The following is a 19,821-nucleotide window of genomic DNA, read 5'->3' as shown; positions in this document are numbered from 1 at the left end:
CTGGATCCGGAAACTACAAATCTCTCATGTCATCAGTAGGGGCTGCTGGCTTCATATGGAAACGAGAAATAGTGTCCACTGATTTCACCGGAGCAATATAGTGCCCACCCTGGTGCAGGAACATCATTTCCCTTTTTTCTGTAGTCAAACACTGACTCTGTAATTCATTAGCATAACTGGATTACCTGAATAGAAAAATACAATTAAGCAATGTGCCAGAAAAAAATACAAACATTTGATTCCATATATTGTGTTAATGGGGCTTCCATGGTTGAGTAAAATTTGGCAGAAGTTAGTGCGAGCATTGGTGAATGATTTAACTGCCAACTAGCCTGTTCCTTCTTTCAGCAAGAATTGGAAAAGCCACTAGGTTTCAATTAAACTGTTTTTTGCAATGCTGTCTAGCATTGCAGCTGCTGTGCAACATAACAAGAACAAATAAGCAGAATGACGTGGCCACATTGTCATTTTTTAGGTAGGCTCATGCATTTAACATGCATATGTGTGACTTATAAACGACATTTAAAAAGAAAACTACTGATCCGAGATGAATGGGTAAAAACCAAAAAAGTCATGGAGAAGGGCGTTTTTTTTTTAAACATAGCGCAAACGTGCTTATAAAAATTAAAACAAATGTGTGTGTTAGGGAGTGGGTGGGCTTGTACAGAAGAGCTGGTTGGGGAATGAATGAATGAAGGGAGGAGCAACACCAGGGAGAGAACAAATGAGCAAAGGGAGAAAAACATGGCGATAAGAGTAATGAGGACCGCTGGCAGGGTGTGGGGGCCAAAGCACACCAGCAGAGAAAGCAACACTAGTGTGGGTGGGAGGAGAGCACATGGGCAAGAGAGAGCAACGTGGGGTAGCACACGATGGAGACAACTGTAGCGCACATTCATTCTAATAGAGTGCTTAAACAAAAAGTAGTTCCCGAAAAGCCACCACAGGTAGCATAGAAGCCATCAAAGCAAATCAATGGTAAAGATGCTATGCTCCATGGCATGAACAAACACAAAAGGGACAGGCTGATCCAAGAAAGGCCATCCAAAAGAAAACAAGCAAATACCAATGACGGTAAAGTCACCCAGTGGTAAACAATGTGTGTTCTTGGTAAGCTCACTATGTCACCTGTAACCAGACAGCTTGCAGTGTCTGGTAGGACTGACTGAAAGTGGCTTTATTCAAGGCAAATTTATTTCAGGCACTCTTAATTAACCAGACAAGAGATCAGATATGTGCTGTGAATATTTCAGTGCATTTGCAATTTTTTGCTATCTTGGCTGGTGGTGACACACTTTTGTGGGAGGGGTAGAAGTTTAGAATTTAGAATGAATTTAAACCTAAAGTAACAACGCTGTTGCTAATTATGATTGGTTGAGTGGGAGCCTCCTCCAACAAAAAATCCTGGACATTTGCAACGTTTCCTTCCCAAGCCTACCCACGATGCTTCCAGACCTTTGAAAATAAGGTGTTTTTGTTAGGATTTTGGACATCTGTATGCTTACACACCTAGAAAGTCTGTGAACTAGCATTTCTAGCCATTTACATACATATCTGATAGAGACATCTAGCCACAGATTCCTTACCTTCGAATTTCCCAGACGTGAGACTGGATCTGGAAGATTTTCCTTCTAGCAGTAAACTTGTATGCCGGTAGGTGGCATTGATTGGCTCTTCATGAGGTCGTGGTCTCCCCCGTTGTAACTTCCATGTCACCTATGTAGGTGCCAACTCGGTGTGCTGACGTCAGTTTTTTCCTTTCCGCACCAGTTAGCACAGAGCGCAGATCTGTTAAGAGAGCTACCCTCTGTCCCTTTTTGACAGGTCTTTTTTTACTTTTTGTTGATGATTTCTTGGTGTGCAGAAAGTCTAAGAAGGCTTTTGGATTCAAGCCATGTGGCACCTGTCACCACCCCATTTCGGTAACAGATCCACCCCTGCTGTGCCTTGGGTGCCTGGAGCGCAACCACGATTTGAAGTCGTACTCAGATTTCTGGGCAATGGCTCTGAAAGCTTTGAGGCAGCGGTCCCTAAAGCTCCTTGCAGCCTGGCACTCGGAACCGCGTTGTTTGCCCTGGAGGTTTTGTTCTCTATCCTAGTCGAGAGAAAGATCCAGGCACTGCTCAGGGAGCCCTAAGTCTTTGTCCTCTGACTCAAAGTTTTTGAGTTGGTCAGGTAAGAAACACAAGTTGAAGCTTGCTTCGACTTCCCCTTGTCAGTCGGCTGATGCAACGGAAGAGTCTCTGCATTCTAGGACTTATTTATTTAAACCTGCGCCTGAGTCTTCTCCACGCTTCTCCTTGTTCCCGGGAGCTGGAGCAACCCCCCACCCAACTCAAGGAATTCTATGATGCCATGTGCCTCATATTTTGACGGCCTGACCCTGCCGGCGCACGTTCGGTCCCCGCAAGCTCAGAGGGGGCTCCATCTGGTCCCACGCCAGCGGCTCCGGCCCGGACGCCCTCCCCAGTCCCCTCATTTTTCAGTAAGTAAATGAGGGAGGCCAGTTGACTGGATACTTCTCCAGATTCTGGCCTGCTTTCTTCCCCCTACCGTGGCTGTGGAAGAAGAAGCTTGATATGCTATGGTGGTGAGAAGTGCTGCTGAGGTCCTGGACCTTCAACTCCCTTCGGTGGAAGTCAAGACGGACATCTTGACGGAGGTCTTGCAGCTGGGTGTCTCCTCCTCGGAACCCCTCCTGCCATTCAATGAGGCCTTGACTGATGTCCTTCTGGCAACCTGGTCCATGCCCAGCGCAGTATATCTTGTGACTAGAACAATCGCCTGCCGCTACCGCCTGAACCGGGTGACACACATTTCCTCACCATTCACCCTACCCCGGGAGCTTTGTGGACTAAGCCTCTATTTCGCAAGTTGTGTTCCCTTCGCAACCCCGGATAGGGAATCCAAGAGGCTGGAGAATTGGGTAAGTACATCTTTTCTTAAGCCAGCCTTGCATTGCGGTCAGTGAACACTGCATGCCTTTTGGGCCATTATTCCTGCTTGCTCTGGGAAACGGTTGTCCATGTGTTGCCACAGGTCCTGGAGGAACCCCGGGCCCTCCCCTCCCTAGAGCGCTTTAAGGACTTCTGTGCTATGGCCAAGTCTCAGTTGCCACACATCCCCCTCTGCTGTTTGCTCCTTTCTTGGCTACGTAATGGGCTTTCAGCTGCGCCAGCCATATTCCAGCCACAAGGCTGCACAATTTCAGCAACCTCTGCGTGCCCGTGAGCGCAGGTCGTTCCAGCCCCATGGGTCGGGCGAACAGAGGTCTGGTCAGTCCACCCCCTATTCCCCACAATCCAAACCCTCCGAGTCCGGCCCTTCAAGATCATGAGCGGCCAGTTGTTGGAAGGATCAGCAATCTCCACCACTGGCAAAACTTTACGTCCAACAGATGGGTTCTTCAGATAGTCGAAGGGGCCACTCCCTCCCATTTGAAACTACATTTCCCTCATGCCTCCAACTTAGCACCGGCTGATGGAGGATCACCAGACTTTGCTTCAGGGGGAAGTCATGACTCTCTTAGCTAAGGGATCCATAGAGAAGGTTCCGGCATCATCAGTAGGCTGTAGTTGTGTTTCCCTCTACTTTCTGGTCCTAAAAAAGGAAAAGGGCCTGACCCTATCCTAGATCTGCGAGCCCTCAACCATTTCCTCAAAAAGGAAAAGTTCAGGATGCTCACTCTGTATCAGGTCTTGTTTTCTCTTGATCCAGAAGACTGGATGGTAGTGCTGGACTTGCAGGATACTTATTTTATTTTGACATTCCCGTCCTGCCTGCTCACTAGCGATATCTGCGGTTTAGGGTAGGCCACAGCACTTCCAGTTCACTGTGCTCCCCTTTCGCCTTACATTGCCCTGGGGGTGTTCACCAAGGTGATGGCGATCTTCGCAGCCTATCTGCGCAGATGAGGCTTGCCATTCTTTCCTTATCTAGACGACAGCTGGGGGATGAGGGAGCCTTTAACAGCTACTCATCTCCCACCTCCAGACAACGGTGAACCTCCTGCATTTGCTGGGGTTCACTATCAACGTGCTGAAGTCACACCTAACTCCCTCTCAGGCGCTCCCTTTCATTGGAGCTGCTATGAACACGGCGCAGTCTCAGGCTTATCCATCCAAACCACGAGTCCAGGATATTCAGCCTATGATACTGATGTTTCAGCCTCTATCCTGGATTTTGGTGAGAATGACTCTGAGGCTTCTGGGCTTCATTACCTTCTGCATCCTCCTTCTGACTCATGCCAGATGGCATATGTGGGCTGCCCTGTAGTGGGACCTGAAGTTCCAGTGGGCGCAACATCAGAGGAATCTCTCTGACATGGTTCAGATCTCTGAGATAACTGCACAGGACCTGCAGTGGTGGCTGACCAACTGCAATTGGGTCAGAGGCAGACCCCTCTCCCTTCCATAGCTTGATCATACAGTCGTGACAGACCCGTCACTCCTTGGATGGGACAGCCATCTTGGGAGAGGTGACGATCAAAGGACTCTGGTCTCTGTCAGGATCCAGACTCCACATCAACTTGCTGGAACTCCGAGCGATTCGTTTAGCATTGAAAGCCTTTCTTCCTTCAATAACTGGAAAGCTGGTTCAAGTGTTCTCTGACAATACTACCGCTATGCGGTACTGCAGCAAGCAGGGTGGATGATGTTGTGGGCCATTTACCAAGAGGTCTGGACATGGCTGGAACAGCAGGGCATATCCTTGGTGGTTCAACACGTGGCAGGTTCTCTGTGCTCGATGCCTAGCTGATCATAAATTGCATCTCCACACGGAGGTGACGTAAGTCTCTTTCAGCAGTGGGGAGAATCTTGGTTAGATCTGTTCACCTCCGCCGAGAATGTGCAATGTCAGTGCAATGTCAGTGGTTTTGTGCACTGGAGTTTCAAATACAGCACTTGCTCGGCTATGCTTTTTGTCTCAAGTGGAGCTCAGGCCTCCTGTACGCCTTTTCCCATACCACTCCTGTCCAGAGTGTTCAAGAAGATCAGAAGTAACTGGGCACAAGACATTCTTATGGCTCTGGACTGGGCACAGAGAGTCTGGTATCCAGAGCTTTTCCAATAGTGTATCGATCCTTCAATCAGGCTGCCCCTTCGGGAGGTTCTTCTGTTGTAGCAGCACTAGAGGGTCCTCCACCTGAACCTGTCAACTCTACACTTTTTTGTGTGGAGATTGAGCAGTGGTAGTTGATAACATTGCAAACTTCGGGAGAAAGGTCAAATGCTATTTTGGCGGTCAGGTTACCCTCCACATAGACCATGCATGCATGCAAGTGGAACACATTTGTACAATATTGTACTGAAAGATCTACTGAAACTCTTTGTTTCTCTCTCTTAGATCTTCCTCTTTATTCTGACCTTTGCCCAGCAGGGATCTCTTCTGGGTACCTTTGAGCCCTGTCTGCCTTTTTTAGGCTGCCAGACCATCTCTCTCTATTTAAATCCCCTGTTTTATATAGATTTCTCAAGGGGCTTGTACGTATGGTTTCTCCTGCCCCTTTCATCATGCCTCTGAAGGACCTTAATTTGGTTCCCACCTTCCTGATGTGTGCTCCATTCGAATCAATGCACAACTGCCCCATCAAGCTGCTTACCATCAAAACAACCATTTTAGTTGCAATACCATTTGCCTGTAGGGTGATCTGATTGCAGGCTCTGTCATCCAGGCCTCTTTACCTGACAAATTGGTGCTTCGCACGAGGGCCTCTTTCTTACCTAAAGTGGTTTACACTATTTAACGTTGGGCAATCTGTCACACTGCCCACTTTATACGCTCATCTGCATACTTCTAAATAAGAGGAGCTAATCCACCGTCTGGACCCAAGAAGAGTGTTGTAGTTCTTCCTTGACCGCACAAAACAGTTCCGGGTGGATGACCAATCAACCCGGTACGTAGGAGCGCAGAAGGGTCGTGCTGTGCAGAAAAGAACGATCTCTCGGGCTGTCCTTTGCAACAAAATATACTATGCTCTGGTCACATCTATTCATTTCTTTATTCCAAATCTTTGCAACTCAAGTATTTGTTGGGTATTGCGTACAACAATTTTCACTACCTTCTGTTAATGGGCAAACTACTATTCCAAATAAATTGAAAACTAACCCAGATAACAAAGAAATGTATGGTGGTTGTACACTGCAGGAATAATGGTCAATTTAAATCTAGCTGACTGACTTGGGCACTAACACCATTCAGTACTCGGGGACTGTAAGCTAACTCCTTAATTGAAACTATTGTTAAAGTTGATTTCTAATGCATACTACTTCTATATTAATATTCTGTTAAGATGCCATTTACATCCCGGTGTTGTCATGGCGACTAGGTGTAACAACCCAATCTAAAAATTGTATCAAAGTGCAGTGCACTCAGTTCTCTTACCAGCTCGAAGATTTTGAGACTGTAAACCAAACCCAGGGCAATGCACAAATCACAGAAGTTTACATTTCATTGACTTTCTTTGAAAGTCGATAGTTTTCATTCTGTGAGATAAAAGGGCCATTAGACTCGATGAGTTTCAGTAAATGTGTTTACCGTTTGGACACCCAACACCCTCGGCAAAGAACATTGAAGGTGATGGAGTATTTCTCTCGCTCCATAGGTGCTAAACTCACTAGTGCTTGTTTTCCCATCCTACTGTAGCTCTCAAATCGATTTACCTTTCTCTTGACTTTACACGTTGCCTTATAAATAAATACCTCTGTTTTCCTCAAAGCATATGCCATGCCTGTTTGGATCAAAATGTTTGTCAGTTCAATATATTTACTGGAAAGGACTATTTTATTGATTTGGTTTGGGCATTTATTGAGAGCCACAAGCCACCAATTGGGCCCCACCAGCCTCTTCAGCTATGCATATTCCAGTTCTTAGCATTTTCAGTGCATCAGATCAAGGCTTCCCAAAGGATACTACTCTCTAATCCTTATGACTTAACATTCATGACCCGAGAGAATATAATGAGTGACTGCACTGTTCTAGGTTTCCAGCTGTTTATGTTGTAATTCATGTTTACTTTTTGCTTCCTTATAAAAATTCGGACTTAAGGCTGCTTTTGAACTTGCCAGTCTTCCTGACATGATGTCAAAGCTTGAAGCATAAAACTCTCTGCCTTGATTAAATGTAAATTTTTATATATATGCATAAACGTCTCTTGAGAAGACGGACTGAAAGCCTGTATAAAAAAGAAATTGTGGTACTGATTGTGGAATTGTGGCAATGATTAACCTTTCTCATATGCTCAGATCAACTAAATCAAACCTTTCGATCTTCCAATGAAAAATAGATAGCTGTTTTCTTTCCTTTTGAACCTTATAAATAAGTATTTCATTCCGTCTAATTTTAGATTGGTAAATCAGAGGTTTTTGGAGCTGCAGTCTCAAGTAGAAGAGCTTCAGAAGTCCTTGCAGGACCAAGGGTCAAAAGCTGAAGATGTAAGTAGGGGTGTATTGCCTTTTTAAAATTTGTTATTCCGCTGCTAGCAAGCTCTATTGGTTTATGTGCACTGAAAACGTTAATGTTTTTCCTTCAGTGGCCCTCGTCCTGGAATGGCTATGCATTTTTAAAAATCTATTGAGAGAATGTACAACGGTATGGTGATGTAATATAATGTATTGATTGCTCTCTAAAATACTGCACTTTTGTGGTATCATTTCAAGTATTTGGTTACTTACAGATTGTGCAAAAGAACACAAAAAACTACTTTCGGAGGACTGCGAAGATCAAGTCCCTTATTTCTATTCAACCAGGTGTTCCCATCAGTATTGTCTGATAATGCTTCTTGTTCAGACACAGAGGATAACACACTGTAGTCTCCTCTTTAGTAGACACATTATGATATAGAATTTCTATCCAGCACACACTAAATGAAGGGGCGAGAGGTACCACCCTTCCTTTATCCTTCCTTAGCACATACATAAACACACAAATCGAAGGGAAGCGAGTGGCCTGAAGGGGGTGTCAGACCCTTGAATGACGTGCTTCTACAGGGCGACAATCCCACTCTTACCCCGGTTTTAGGATGATTTTAGTGATACTCCGTTAGTGCCTGAGTTTGTGTCCGGAATTGACAAGGATGGCCAGGGCTTGATCCCCTATTTCCACTTAGCATGAACAGTGAGGAGAATAAGAACAGGAATCTTCATCCTGACGAAGACCGTCGACCCTGAAGGGGGTTGGAAGGCCGAAACATGTTGATGAACACAATATTTAGGGGTACAGGGTACTAACTGTGCAGGCATTTTCGACTGACATTTTTTAACCCTGCCAAGAGAGACCCAGAATAAAATAAGGTGGGCACTCTTAAATAGTTTTTAGGTTTTTGACTTTTGAGGACCTCACTTTTGGAGGGCTATTTTTGCCCTTAGAAAAACAACGTTTTATTTCTCCACTCTGAGCATTGGCTTGTGCCAGAGTGTTGTAATATGCCCTATGATGAAGCATAACACCAATTAGTGTGTGAGGGCAATCTTAAAACCATTAAGGGTTTCCCATATAGAATCAAGGTTTATTTTATTTTCCTCTTCCGTTTTTTGTGTCTTTATAGATGGAATTTTTATAACTGGATTGTAGGTATGTAGTGTAGGTATGTAGCCTGTACTGCTTGGATGCTGCTCAGGATTATTCCAGTGCTTTATTCACCCGTCAAGAAGAGCAGTGATTGATAGTTTTGCTATATGTTACAGAAGCCGGCTGTGAGTGCTGTAGCTTGCTGACACCAGTTAACACTGCCCTCATAGGATGCCTATATTCTGCTGCAATGGCCAAGATGCCTAAACTACAAACAGTCTTTATAGCCTCTCTGGAGTTCCATGTGTTTGGATAAAGCACAAGTAGATCTATAATGCATCCATGTAGTGCGGGGCAGACCTGAAAATGCTGGTTCAACACAATGAATGTTGAAAGAGTGAACTTGTAGCAGAAGGTTCTATCATGGTCAGTTACTTGATTCCTACCATGTCATGCCAGGCCATCCATCTGTACCCTCTAGTTATGCTTATTCTTCTCATCAGTGTTTAAGAACTTAAGAGCTACTCTTAAGTTGGAGGCCACAGCTGGGAAGGCCGTTCCACCAATATGTTTCTTGAACAATTAAATTATAGCAGATGTTTATTTATATCCCATTTGTGAGGATAATTAAGGCTTTTAGTTTTCCCTACTTGCATGCAGGACCCTACTGGTTTCATCATTTTTTGAGCAGTAGAGTACTTGGTTCCGAATACTCTGCGGCAAGTAGAGCCAATGTATCTTGAAAACCAGGACATCTGTTCAAAAATATGTACGCTGTTTACTAAGAGCTAAATTCCACAACTGGTGCAACATCTTTGCATGTGCAGTTAGAATTTCCAAATGAAGCACCTTACTGTGTTCCATTCAGGCACACACAGGAGCATTGCCGGTCATTAGGTGGTGGTTTGTAAAATAAAAGGAAAAATATGCAGTTGCTAATAGAGGCCATTGGCTTTGAAAAAGTGCCCCAGATTATAGTCGGACTGAAGAACTCCAGAGATCTTCTAGTGACAAATTAGGAGCAGATCAGTTTTGTGTATGTCCGGTTCACGCAAATTTGCTCTTGTGCTGTCGTAGACTTTCACTAAACACTCGTTGAAAAGAGATGTAAACTTTTAATTATATACCTGAAAAGGTAGACTTGAATGCTGTTGGTGTTAGAGTGAAACATGAGTAACAAACAAGAGAACGAAGACTCCCAAAGACCAAACATCTACATTAACTATAAATCCTTGACTGGAAAAGAGCCCTGATGAACATCAAAAGATATAGAGTAGCATTCAAAACAGAAAGAAGATTTCTTACTCAAAAAGGACTGATACAAGGTAAATGCAGCCCCCTCCATGTATCTTAAAGTAATCATTGGAATGAGAGGCAATCTATGTGGAAACAATAGTGCCTATATCTGCACTCATCCAGAATTGGCAGCATCATTGATTGATGGTCCCCCATTGATAAAACTTCAGAGCAACTAAAAAGCGAAACGATACATGGCTGTAAAACTAGAAAGTTGACACTTTTGTTTCCAATTAGAAGATTTAATTGGATTGAATTCATTAAAGTGCTTTTGTTCCACAGTCTAGAGCATAGCTGCCTTTCACACAAGGATTATTAGGGACAAAGGCGCAAATAATGCTCAAATCGCTAACATCACAAAGCGATTAAATGATACAGTTAAAAATAAGTCTTATTTAAACGTCCTAAAATCTCATGAAAGCTGTTCCTCGAACACATGCCGATACTTCTGTTGCCTTTTGGGCTTCCCCTGGATGTCACAACTTATCCTTAAATATAGGTCAATTGCTTTTGTTACATTTGAAAGGTCACTCGGCTGCTGTTAGATCTTACTTATTGAGTTGGACCTGACCGGGGGTGGGGAGTGTCTGTATTTTGATGCTACTTTATGATTTTGCCAAATTGTTATAGTGACTGTTTGGTGTAATATATGCGGGGGGTTTATGCCAGTGGACTGTCATGTTTTGTGTAGTTACAGCTTTGCAGAGTGCGTCTATTTGGCGTACTATCCTATTGTGCAGTGCAGAGCAAGTGTTCTGGAGTCTGTTTTGGATGGACAGTGTATTAGCAGCCTTGCTGACTGTGTCCCAGTTTCACAGAGAGATCTGTGCATGTGTATATGTGTTGTGGGATACGCATGCTTTGTCCGTTGGGCATATGCATGTTTGTGCGGTTGCACAGTGTAACTTCTCTTGGAGATCTGTTCTCTACAATCATTCCATCTGCTTCCTCGCTGCACACTTGCCCCTTATCTGATTGCCCATTCACCCACTTGCTTTCGTCCATTGTCTCTTTCTCTTAGCACTCAGTTCCTTCATCTTTTGCTCTTTTCTACCTTGGTTCCATCCCTGTGTTCCTTTCCTTCCCCCTTAGTTCGGATGTCAGCCCTTCCTTTCTGTGGGCCTCTTTCATTTCCATTTGGCATGGATTAAACCCCCCCCCCCTGACTCAAGATGCAGCTGTTCTGCTGCATTCACCGGGGTATCGCCCACTCTTATTGTCTCCTCTTAGCTCCTTGTTTCTTTACATGGGTGTTAGGGCCTCCTCCACACCTAGGAAGGGGTGTTGAACCAGGAACAGATAAGAGGGAGGAATGGGCTATCCAACTTCGGTGCCATCTCACCCCCCCACCACTCCCCCTCAGGACACCCCCCTGCAGCAGCCACCAACAAATGGCCTCCATATCAGCCTCTTAATAAGCAAGTCCCTGGCCCCACATCTGCATTGCCCTGGGTCCAGCCTCCTTTTGTCTTTCATATTGTATAGCACAAGCTCGAGAGGATGGTGTTGGAGTGCTTGTCATGGGCGGCAGTTGCATTGCACAGAGACACTCTGGTTTTGTAGGCACGAGGATACGGAGTCGTAGGATGTTGAGTTGACGCAGTGACTTGTGCCGTGTTCCCCGGCTCCCAATTCAGCTGCTCTGGACGTTGCCTCACGCCCTCTCTAAGCCGTACTGATTCGGGCGGCACAGAAGCACCTTAAATGAGCATCACACTTTTTTGCAATATCTCAGGCTCTTAATGTTTGAATGATGATGTATATGCTTGCAATCACGTTAGAGCTGTTTACCCTGGATATAGAACACTATGTATACTCTCGACAGCTTACATTCTCTGACTACTTGCTGACTCAGAAAGCATTCTCCCACTATACTCCTAAACATTGCATTAAAAAATGACATTGGTTTACTCTTGTTTGAATCCTCTCCTTTCTTTCTTCAGAGTGATCCTCTTCTTGGCTTCCATCCTCAGCATATCTTCTATTTCTAAGAATAGTAGTTCAATAAAACAAGTCTCCTCTGTCCCTTGCCTGTCTGCCCAGTCCTTTTTTTGTAATTCTGCAATTAGCTGATACCTCATTGTATATTTCACAACCTCTTCTCTTTAAATCCCTATCCATGTAATCTAACATTAACTTATCTCTGCCTGCCTATCCATCTCGCCAACCGTTCACCTGAAACCACCTAGCCCCCACTAATGATCACACATACCTGGTATTAATATATAGCAAGTAACTGAAGTAAATGAATGCAATTTCTCTTGAGAGCACATTACTAATCACTATAAACAACAATAACCACTGGACTAACCACTAACCTTGGGTTCCGGAGTAGCGAGCTACATGCCTTAAATCGCGTTGACATCCCTTTAGGGGTATTAAGCGCTATATAAATCTAATTGTAATTACAGGTGTGCACGGTCCTCTCTTGCACCACAGGTACATTTGTCTGAAACCGTAGGGTTTCTTCTGTTCTTGGTAGCGTTTAATAACTGGCAGCCTCCCTTGCCAAAGCAAAACGTTTATTTTCTTTCGGATTCTCTAGTCTAGAAGGACAAGTTACTGTTGGGTGTTCCGTGAAGGATCGAACAAGCTGGCTTAGCACCCACTATAGAAATGACTTAAATCAACTATTTTATGATTACTGTTTAGGTCAAGGAATTGCTTATAGACAGTAGTGTTTCAAATTCAAAAAGCTTTATTCAGTACATTTTTTATGACCATAAAAGAATACTAAAAACACATGATGAAAAATGTATAAATCAATTTGCAGATGCTGTCCATATTTCAATATAGATCCAAGGAGGAAATTTAGTAAAAATTCATTAAAATCTTATACATTCATTAGTATTATAAGGAAATCATCTTGTGTGGTACATAAAGTGCATTCAATTTTGGTTGTAGCTCATTTAAGGTATTATGCATGTTTAATATCCATCTTCAGTTCACATGATTTTCATAGGTTAAAACCTCTAAATGGGAGAAAGCCTTTCTTTTCCTTATTGACAATTGAATGAAGTTACATACAGCACTCATAATTTTTTCGTCCTCCAAATTACATATAATGTTAAAAGCTTCTTTGTAATGGTAATATGTATTTGCTTTAAAAAGAGGTTTCAAAACGAGTTTACGAATGTCCCTATAAAAGTCACAAAATAATAAAAAATGCAGCGTGGTCTGGGAATATTTTCCATCGCATGGACAATTTGGTAATACATGGTACCTTCTCCTTGTCTTCGGGAACGCAACCAAATAATGTAAAATACCAAATCTTAATCTGGTCAGTAGGAACCTCTGCTGGACATTTCTAACCATAACAAGGTACGGTTGTATGCCCATAAAAGCGGGGCGTTCATAGTAAGAAACAACACTTTGTTTTGCACCATGCTCGCCCACCCTTACCAAGTCCATTGCAGCAATAAGCCTTGTTTTCATTTCTCTCTTACTATATTCTGCAAATGACATGGGTTCCTTGGGCTCTGGAGTTAATTTGCAGCTTTTTAGTAAAGTTTGTATATATTCAAGCCACAATATATCCCTACTCCTGTCTAAGGCCAAGCAGTCGAGTATTATACTCTTTGTAAACCCAGCTTCTTCACGCATCCAAATCCCATGCCATAATGTCAACCCTGCTGTTTTTATAAAATCACTAATGTAAGGGACAGACAATTCTCTATGGACTAGACAGTTTGTAGTAGAGCTTGGAACTGCTAGTAAACGTTTTAAAAACGTATTCTCCTGCGTTTGGAGGATGGCAATATTTGCTCTCCCCCATAGTGCTGCATCATAACATGCAGTCAAAATAGCCTTACTTCTATAAAGCATGAGCATTTCCCTTATAGGTTTATTTCCTATTTTTTTCGAGAATCTAAAAATACCCTCTGTATAAATTTTAGATTTGATAAATTAATAGGAGAGCCCCATGTACCATTTTCATTAAACAATAAACCCAAGTAGGTAAAACTTGAAACTCTCTCGATCGCGATGCCGTCCACGTAATGCTTTTTAATCATTTTTATTATTGCCAGAGGTCTTGTCCAAAAGTTTTAGTTAGATTCACTTTTAAATCCCTTTCAGTCATAAAATGGGCAAAATTCTCAATTAGGCATTGCAAACCATTTGCTGTCCTTGAGATAAGAATGGCATCATCTGTGTAAAGGAGCACGGGGATAGGGCGAGGTCCCACTCTCGATGCATCAGTCTTAAGAAACAATAGGCAACGGTCAACGTTGTTTATATATAGTGAGAATAAGAGAGGTGCTAAAACGCACCCGTGTCTTATGCCACGTGTTACCCTAAAATCGGGGGTGCAGTCGCCTTTTAAACCAAATCAAACCCTGGATAACAAGTATAAATCTGGGATAAATAAACAACAATCTCTTTGGGAGCACCTATCTCAACCAGTGTTTGCCATAATTTATTATGATTTACCAGGTCAAAATCACTGGTGAGGTTCACAAAATAAAGATGTAGGGACCCCCCTTTTGCTTGGGTATACTTTCCCACCAGAAGTTCCAGATTTACACATTGTTCTATTGTCCCTATTCCTCTCCTAAACCCATACTGGGCCTCAGAGAATGTTATTCTCAGTGGCCCAGGTTTCTAGTCTTCCCAGTAGGACTCTCCCCATCAATTTCGATGTGGAGTCAAGGAGAGATATGGGATGATAACACTTAGGATTTCCTCTATCCCCTTTTTTAGGGCTCGGACTCCTCCCCACTGTAAGTGGCGGAGGAGTTTCGAGATCCTAATGTTACAAGAAAAAAAGAAGTATCTCCTAGGGCCTTGGGGAGAGGAATTCCACACATTCCTTAGCGTTTTCTGTCATCTGGCCAGTGATTCGTCTTCCTTGTGTTTTCGTTTTAATAGGCTTGAAGTGATAGGGTAAATGTAGTTTTGTTCCGCCATTTTGGGCATATTTCGTTCGTGCTCGCGCAAAGAAGTACATAAATTATAATTAGGAGCTGTCAGGGTGCCTCCGTTAGTGAATCCAGATGGCCGGGCGCGTTCACAATTCTGCAGCGCTCAGCGCGCAGCTTCCTTGTTCTTGTTTGTAGTTCGCGATCACTTGGTTGCCGCTGAAGGCCCGGCAAGCACTCTCAGCCCCCTACCAATTTTTCTACCATCCTCTCCTCCAGGGCACACAAGTAAAGTATCTGGAAGATTGTTCCGGGCGGCCAGGGAGTGCACCGCCCCTCACAGCCACCGTGATCGGGGCACGCACGGAGGGTGGCTTTGTAGAGGACATGATGGGGCATTCACTAGCAGTTACTAAAGTGAATCCTGTTGTCTGCCTTGCCTCTGCCAGTCTCTGATGGGACGTGCAGGGGAGGGGGGCTCGTGTTACAGTGGAGGAGGGAGGGGTGCTGCACACTCGTAGGAGCAACCGCGGAGAGCAGGAAAAAGCATGGGTGTTTTTTTTTTAAAGCGCTGAGATGAAATCCAAAGCACGGAAACCCGCCACAGCACCCGTGCAGCCTCACTCGACAGGCACCCATGGGCATGGCATGGCAGCAGCGAGGGGCGGGGCAAGACTACAGGCACATATAGTTTGTTGTTGCAGGAAAGTGTCCCTGTGGCTGACTTTGTGCTGTAGGGGCAGATGTGTGATGCAGGTCTTTCGGGAGCCTACTTTCCTGTATACACTCTGTAAACTTTTGTCACCATCGGAAAGTATCCTCACCCCGTGTCTTGCAGTTGCGCAGATCAGCTGGGGATTTGTGCAATGCACACTTACACTCCTGCACACTTGGTGTCAATGGCCCCAACATCACTGCCTTTGTATATTTTCCTGAAAATAAGGACACGGCACACAGATGCCAGTGCCTCAGAGTAAGGCTGACACTCTGACACTTGGTATACTTAACACGGCTGGGAGGAGGGAGGGTCGCCCCAGAGGCGCGTGAGATTTGATCAGGTGATCTTAATGGCGGATGACAGTGCGTGTGTAATGCTCGTGAGCGTTCGAAGTTTGTGAGTGACTACTTAGTACTTAAGAACTTGGGGATGTATGTGTTTGAGCTAGGGAGTGAGGTTGATATACTGTATAACTATGTTTATGCAGTCCCCTGTGTCTGGAGAATCCTCGCTGGGAACTGGGTCAATTAATCCATACATTTATTGGCTCCTGTGCACACAAGTCATCGAGCCTTTTCCACCAGATCATCCCCGTTCTACGCGCCTTTTCTGATCCCTCACATTGTTGGGGGTGGGTGGGTAAGGGTTGTGCCAGTGACAGCAGAGTGGCGGTGCAGAGTGGCGGTGCGGTGGTGCAGAGTGGCAGTGCAGAGTGGCGGTGCAGAGTGGCGGTGCAGAGTGGCGGTGCAGAGTGGCGGTGCAGAGTGGCGGTGCGGTGGTGCAGAGTGGCGGTGCGGTGGTGCAGAGTGGCGGTGCAGAGTGGTGGTGCTGAGTGCAGAGTGGTGGTGCAGAGTGGTGGTGCAGAGTGGTGGTGCAGAGTGGTGGTGCAGAGTGGCGGTGCAGAGTGGCGGTGCAGAGTGGCGGTGCAGAGTGGCGGTGCAGAGTGGCGGTGCAGAGTGGCGGTGCAGAGTGGCGGTGCAGAGTGGCGGTGCAGAGTGGCGGTGCGGAGTGGCGGTGCAGAGTGGCGGTGCAGGGTGGCGGTGCAGAGTGGCGGTGCAGAGTGGCGGTGCAGAGTGGCGGTGCAGAGTGGCGGTGCAGAGTGGCGGTGCAGAGTGGCGGTGCAGAGTGGCGGTGCAGAGTGGCGGTGCAGAGTGGAAGAGCGGCAGTGCAGGGTGGCGGTGCAGGGTGGCGGTGCAGAGTGGCGGTGCAGAGTGGCGGTGCAGAGTGGAAGAGCGGCGGTGCAGAGTGGCGGTGCAGAGTGGCGGTGCAGAGTGGCGGTGCAGAGTGGCGGTGCAGAGTGGCGGTGCAGAGTGGCGGTGCAGAGTGGCGGTGCAGAGTGGCGGTGCAGAGTGGAAGAGCGGCGGTGCAGAGTGGCGGTGCAGAGTGGCGGTGCAGGGTGGCGGTGCAGGGTGGCGGTGCAGGGTGGCGGTGCAGAGTGGCGGTGCAGAGTGGCGGTGCAGAGTGGCGGTGCAGAGTGGCGGTGCAGAGTGGCGGTGCAGAGTGGAAGAGCGGCGGTGCAGAGTGGCGGTGCAGAGTGGCGGTGCAGAGTGGCGGTGCAGAGTGGCGGTGCAGAGTGGAAGAGCGGCGGTGCAGAGTGGCGGTGCAGGGTGGCGGTGCAGAGTGGCGGTGCAGAGTGGCGGTGCAGAGTGGCGGTGCAGAGTGGAAGAGCGGCGGTGCAGAGTGGCGGTGCAGGGTGGCGGTGCAGAGTGGCGGTGCAGAGTGGCGGTGCAGAGTGGCGGTGCAGAGTGGCGGTGCAGAGTGGCGGTGCAGAGTGGCGGTGCAGAGTGGCGGTGCAGAGTGGCGGTGCAGAGTGGCGGTGCAGAGTGGCGGTGCAGAGTGGCGGTGCAGAGTGGCGGTGCAGAGTGGCGGTGCAGAGTGGCGGTGCAGAGTGGCGGTGCAGAGTGGAAGAGCGGCGGTGCAGAGTGGAAGAGTGGCGGTGCAGAGTGGCGGTGCAGAGTGGAAGAGCGGCGGTGCAGGGTGGCGGTGCAGAGTGGCGGTGCAGAGTGGCGGTGCAGAGTGGCGGTGCAGAGTGGCGGTGCAGAGTGGCGGTGCAGAGTGGAAGAGCGGCGGTGCAGGGTGGCGGTGCAGGGTGGCGGTGCAGGGTGGCGGTGCAGGGTGGCGGTGCAGAGTGGCGGTGCAGAGTGGCGGTGCAGAGTGGCGGTGCAGAGTGGCGGTGCAGAGTGGCGGTGCAGAGTGGAAGAGCGGCGGTGCAGAGTGGCGGTGCAGGGTGGCGGTGCAGAGTGGCGGTGCAGAGTGGCGGTGCAGAGTGGCGGTGCAGAGTGCAGAGTGGCGGTGCAGAGTGGCGGTGCAGAGTGGCGGTGCAGTGGTTCAGAGTGGCGGTGCAGAGTGGCGGTGCAGAGTGGCGGTGCAGAGTGGCGGTGCAGAGTGGCGGTGCAGAGTGGCGGTGCAGAATGGCGGTGCAGTGGTGCAGAGTGGCGGTGCAGAGTGGCGGTGCAGTGGTTCAGAGTGGCGGTGCAGAGTGGCGGTGCAGTGGTTCAGAGTGGCGGTGCAGAGTGGCGGTGCAGAGTGGCGGTGCAGCGGTGCAGTGCGGCGGTGCAGTGCGGCGGTGCAGTGCGGCGGTGCAGAGCGGCGGTGCAGCGGTGCAGTGCGGCGGTGCAGAGTGCAGAGCGGCGGTGCAGAGTGCAGAGTGGCGGTGCAGAGTGCAGAGTGGCGGTGCAGAGTGCAGAGTGGCGGTGCAGAGTGGCAGTTCAGAGTGCAGAGTGGCGGTGCAGAGTGGCAGTTCAGAGTGCAGAGTGGCGGTGCAGAGTGGCAGTTCAGAGTGCAGAGTGGCGGTGCAGAGTGGCAGTTCAGAGTGCAGAGTGGCGGTGCAGAGTGGCAGTTCAGAGTGCAGAGTGGCGGTGCAGAGTGGCAGTTCAGAGTGCAGAGTGGCGGTGCAGAGTGGCGGTGCAGAGTGGCGGTGCAGAGTGGCGGTGCAGAGTGGCGGTGCAGAGTGGCGGTGCAGAGTGGCGGTGCAGAGTGGCGGTGCAGAGTGGCGGTGCAGAGTGGCGGTGCAGAGTGGCGGTGCAGAGTGCAGAGTGGCGGTGCAGAGTGCAGAGTGGCGGTGCAGAGTGCAGAGTGGCGGTGCAGAGTGCAGAGTGGCGGTGCAGAGTGGCAGAGTGGCGGTGCAGAGTGGCAGTTCAGAGTGCAGAGTGGCGGTGCAGAGTGCAGAGTGGCGGTGCAGAGTGGCCGTGCAGTGGTGCAGAGTGGCAGTTCAGAGTGCAGAGTGGCGGTGCAGAGTGGCCGTGCAGTGGTGCAGAGTGGCCGTGCAGTGGTGCAGAGTGGCGGTGCAGAGTGGCGGTGCAGTGGTTCAGAGTGGCGGTGCAGTGCGGCGGTGCAGAGTGGCGGTGCAGAGTGTCGGTGCAGAGTGGCGGTGCAGAGTGCAGAGTGGCGGTGCAGAGTGGCGGTGCAGAGTGGAAGAGCGGCGGTGCAGAGCGGCGGTGCAGAGCGGCGGTGCAGAGCGGCGGTGCAGAGTGGCGGTGCAGAGCGGCGGTGCAGAGTGGCGGTGCAGAGTGGCGGTGCAGAGTGGCGGTGCAGAGTGGCGGTGCAGAGTGGCGGTGCAGAGTGGCGGTGCAGAGTGGCGGTGCAGAGTGGCGGTGCAGAGTGGCGGTGCAGAGTGCAGAGTGGCGGTGCAGAGTGCAGAGTGGCAGTGCAGAGTGGCGGTGCAGAGTGGCGGTGCAGAGTGCAGAGTGGCGGTGCAGAGTGCAGAGTGGCAGTGCAGAGTGGCGGTGCAGAGTGGCAGAGTGGCGGTGCAGAGTGGCAGAGTGGCGGTGCAGAGTGGCAGTTCAGAGTGCAGAGTGGCGGTGCAGAGTGGCCGTGCAGTGGTGCAGAGTGGCAGTTCAGAGTGCAGAGTGGCGGTGCAGAGTGGCCGTGCAGTGGTGCAGAGTGGCGGTGCAGTGGTGCAGAGTGGCGGTGCAGAGTGGCGGTGCAGTGGTTCAGAGTGGCGGTGCAGTGCGGCGGTGCAGAGTGGCGGTGCAGAGTGTCGGTGCAGAGTGTCGGTGCAGAGTGTCGGTGCAGAGTGGCGGTGCAGAGTGGCGGTGCAGAGTGGCGGTGCAGAGTGGAAGAGCGGCGGTGCAGAGTGGCGGTGCAGGGTGGCGGTGCAGGGTGGCGGTGCAGAGTGGCGGTGCAGAGTGGCGGTGCAGAGTGGCGGTGCAGAGTGGCGGTGCAGAGTGGCGGTGCAGAGTGGCGGTGCAGAGTGGCGGTGCAGAGTGGAAGAGCGGCGGTGCAGAGTGGCGGTGCAGAGTGGAAGAGCGGCGGTGCAGGGTGGCGGTGCAGAGTGGCGGTGCAGAGTGGCGGTGCAGAGTGGCGGTGCAGAGTGGCGGTGCAGAGTGGAAGTGCAGAGTGGCGGTGCAGAGTGGCGGTGCAGAGTGGCGGTGCAGGGTGGCGGTGCAGAGTGGCGGTGCAGAGTGGCGGTGCAGAGTGGCGGTGCAGAGTGACGGTGCA

At 48.7% G+C, this 19,821-nt stretch overlaps 1 protein-coding gene across 3 annotated transcripts in view; it reads left to right on the top strand.

Moving 5' to 3' along the window:
- Positions 1-19,821, top strand: part of HOOK3 (hook microtubule tethering protein 3) — a 1,014,571-nt gene that overhangs the window by 737,286 nt on the left and 257,464 nt on the right. For all 3 annotated transcript variants that reach the window (XM_078676339.1, XM_078676338.1, XM_078676340.1), the window contains one exon: positions 7,346-7,433. In XM_078676339.1, the coding sequence (XP_078532465.1) occupies positions 7,346-7,433 (88 nt within the window). The remainder of the gene's footprint in view (positions 1-7,345; positions 7,434-19,821) is intronic.

Source organism: Lissotriton helveticus, chromosome 2_1 (genome assembly GCF_964261635.1).
Source record: "Lissotriton helveticus chromosome 2_1, aLisHel1.1, whole genome shotgun sequence".
NCBI classification, from domain to species: Eukaryota; Metazoa; Chordata; class Amphibia; order Caudata; family Salamandridae; genus Lissotriton; species Lissotriton helveticus.
Note: the sequence above shows the minus strand (reverse complement) of the source record. Positions and strands in the feature narration are given on the sequence as shown.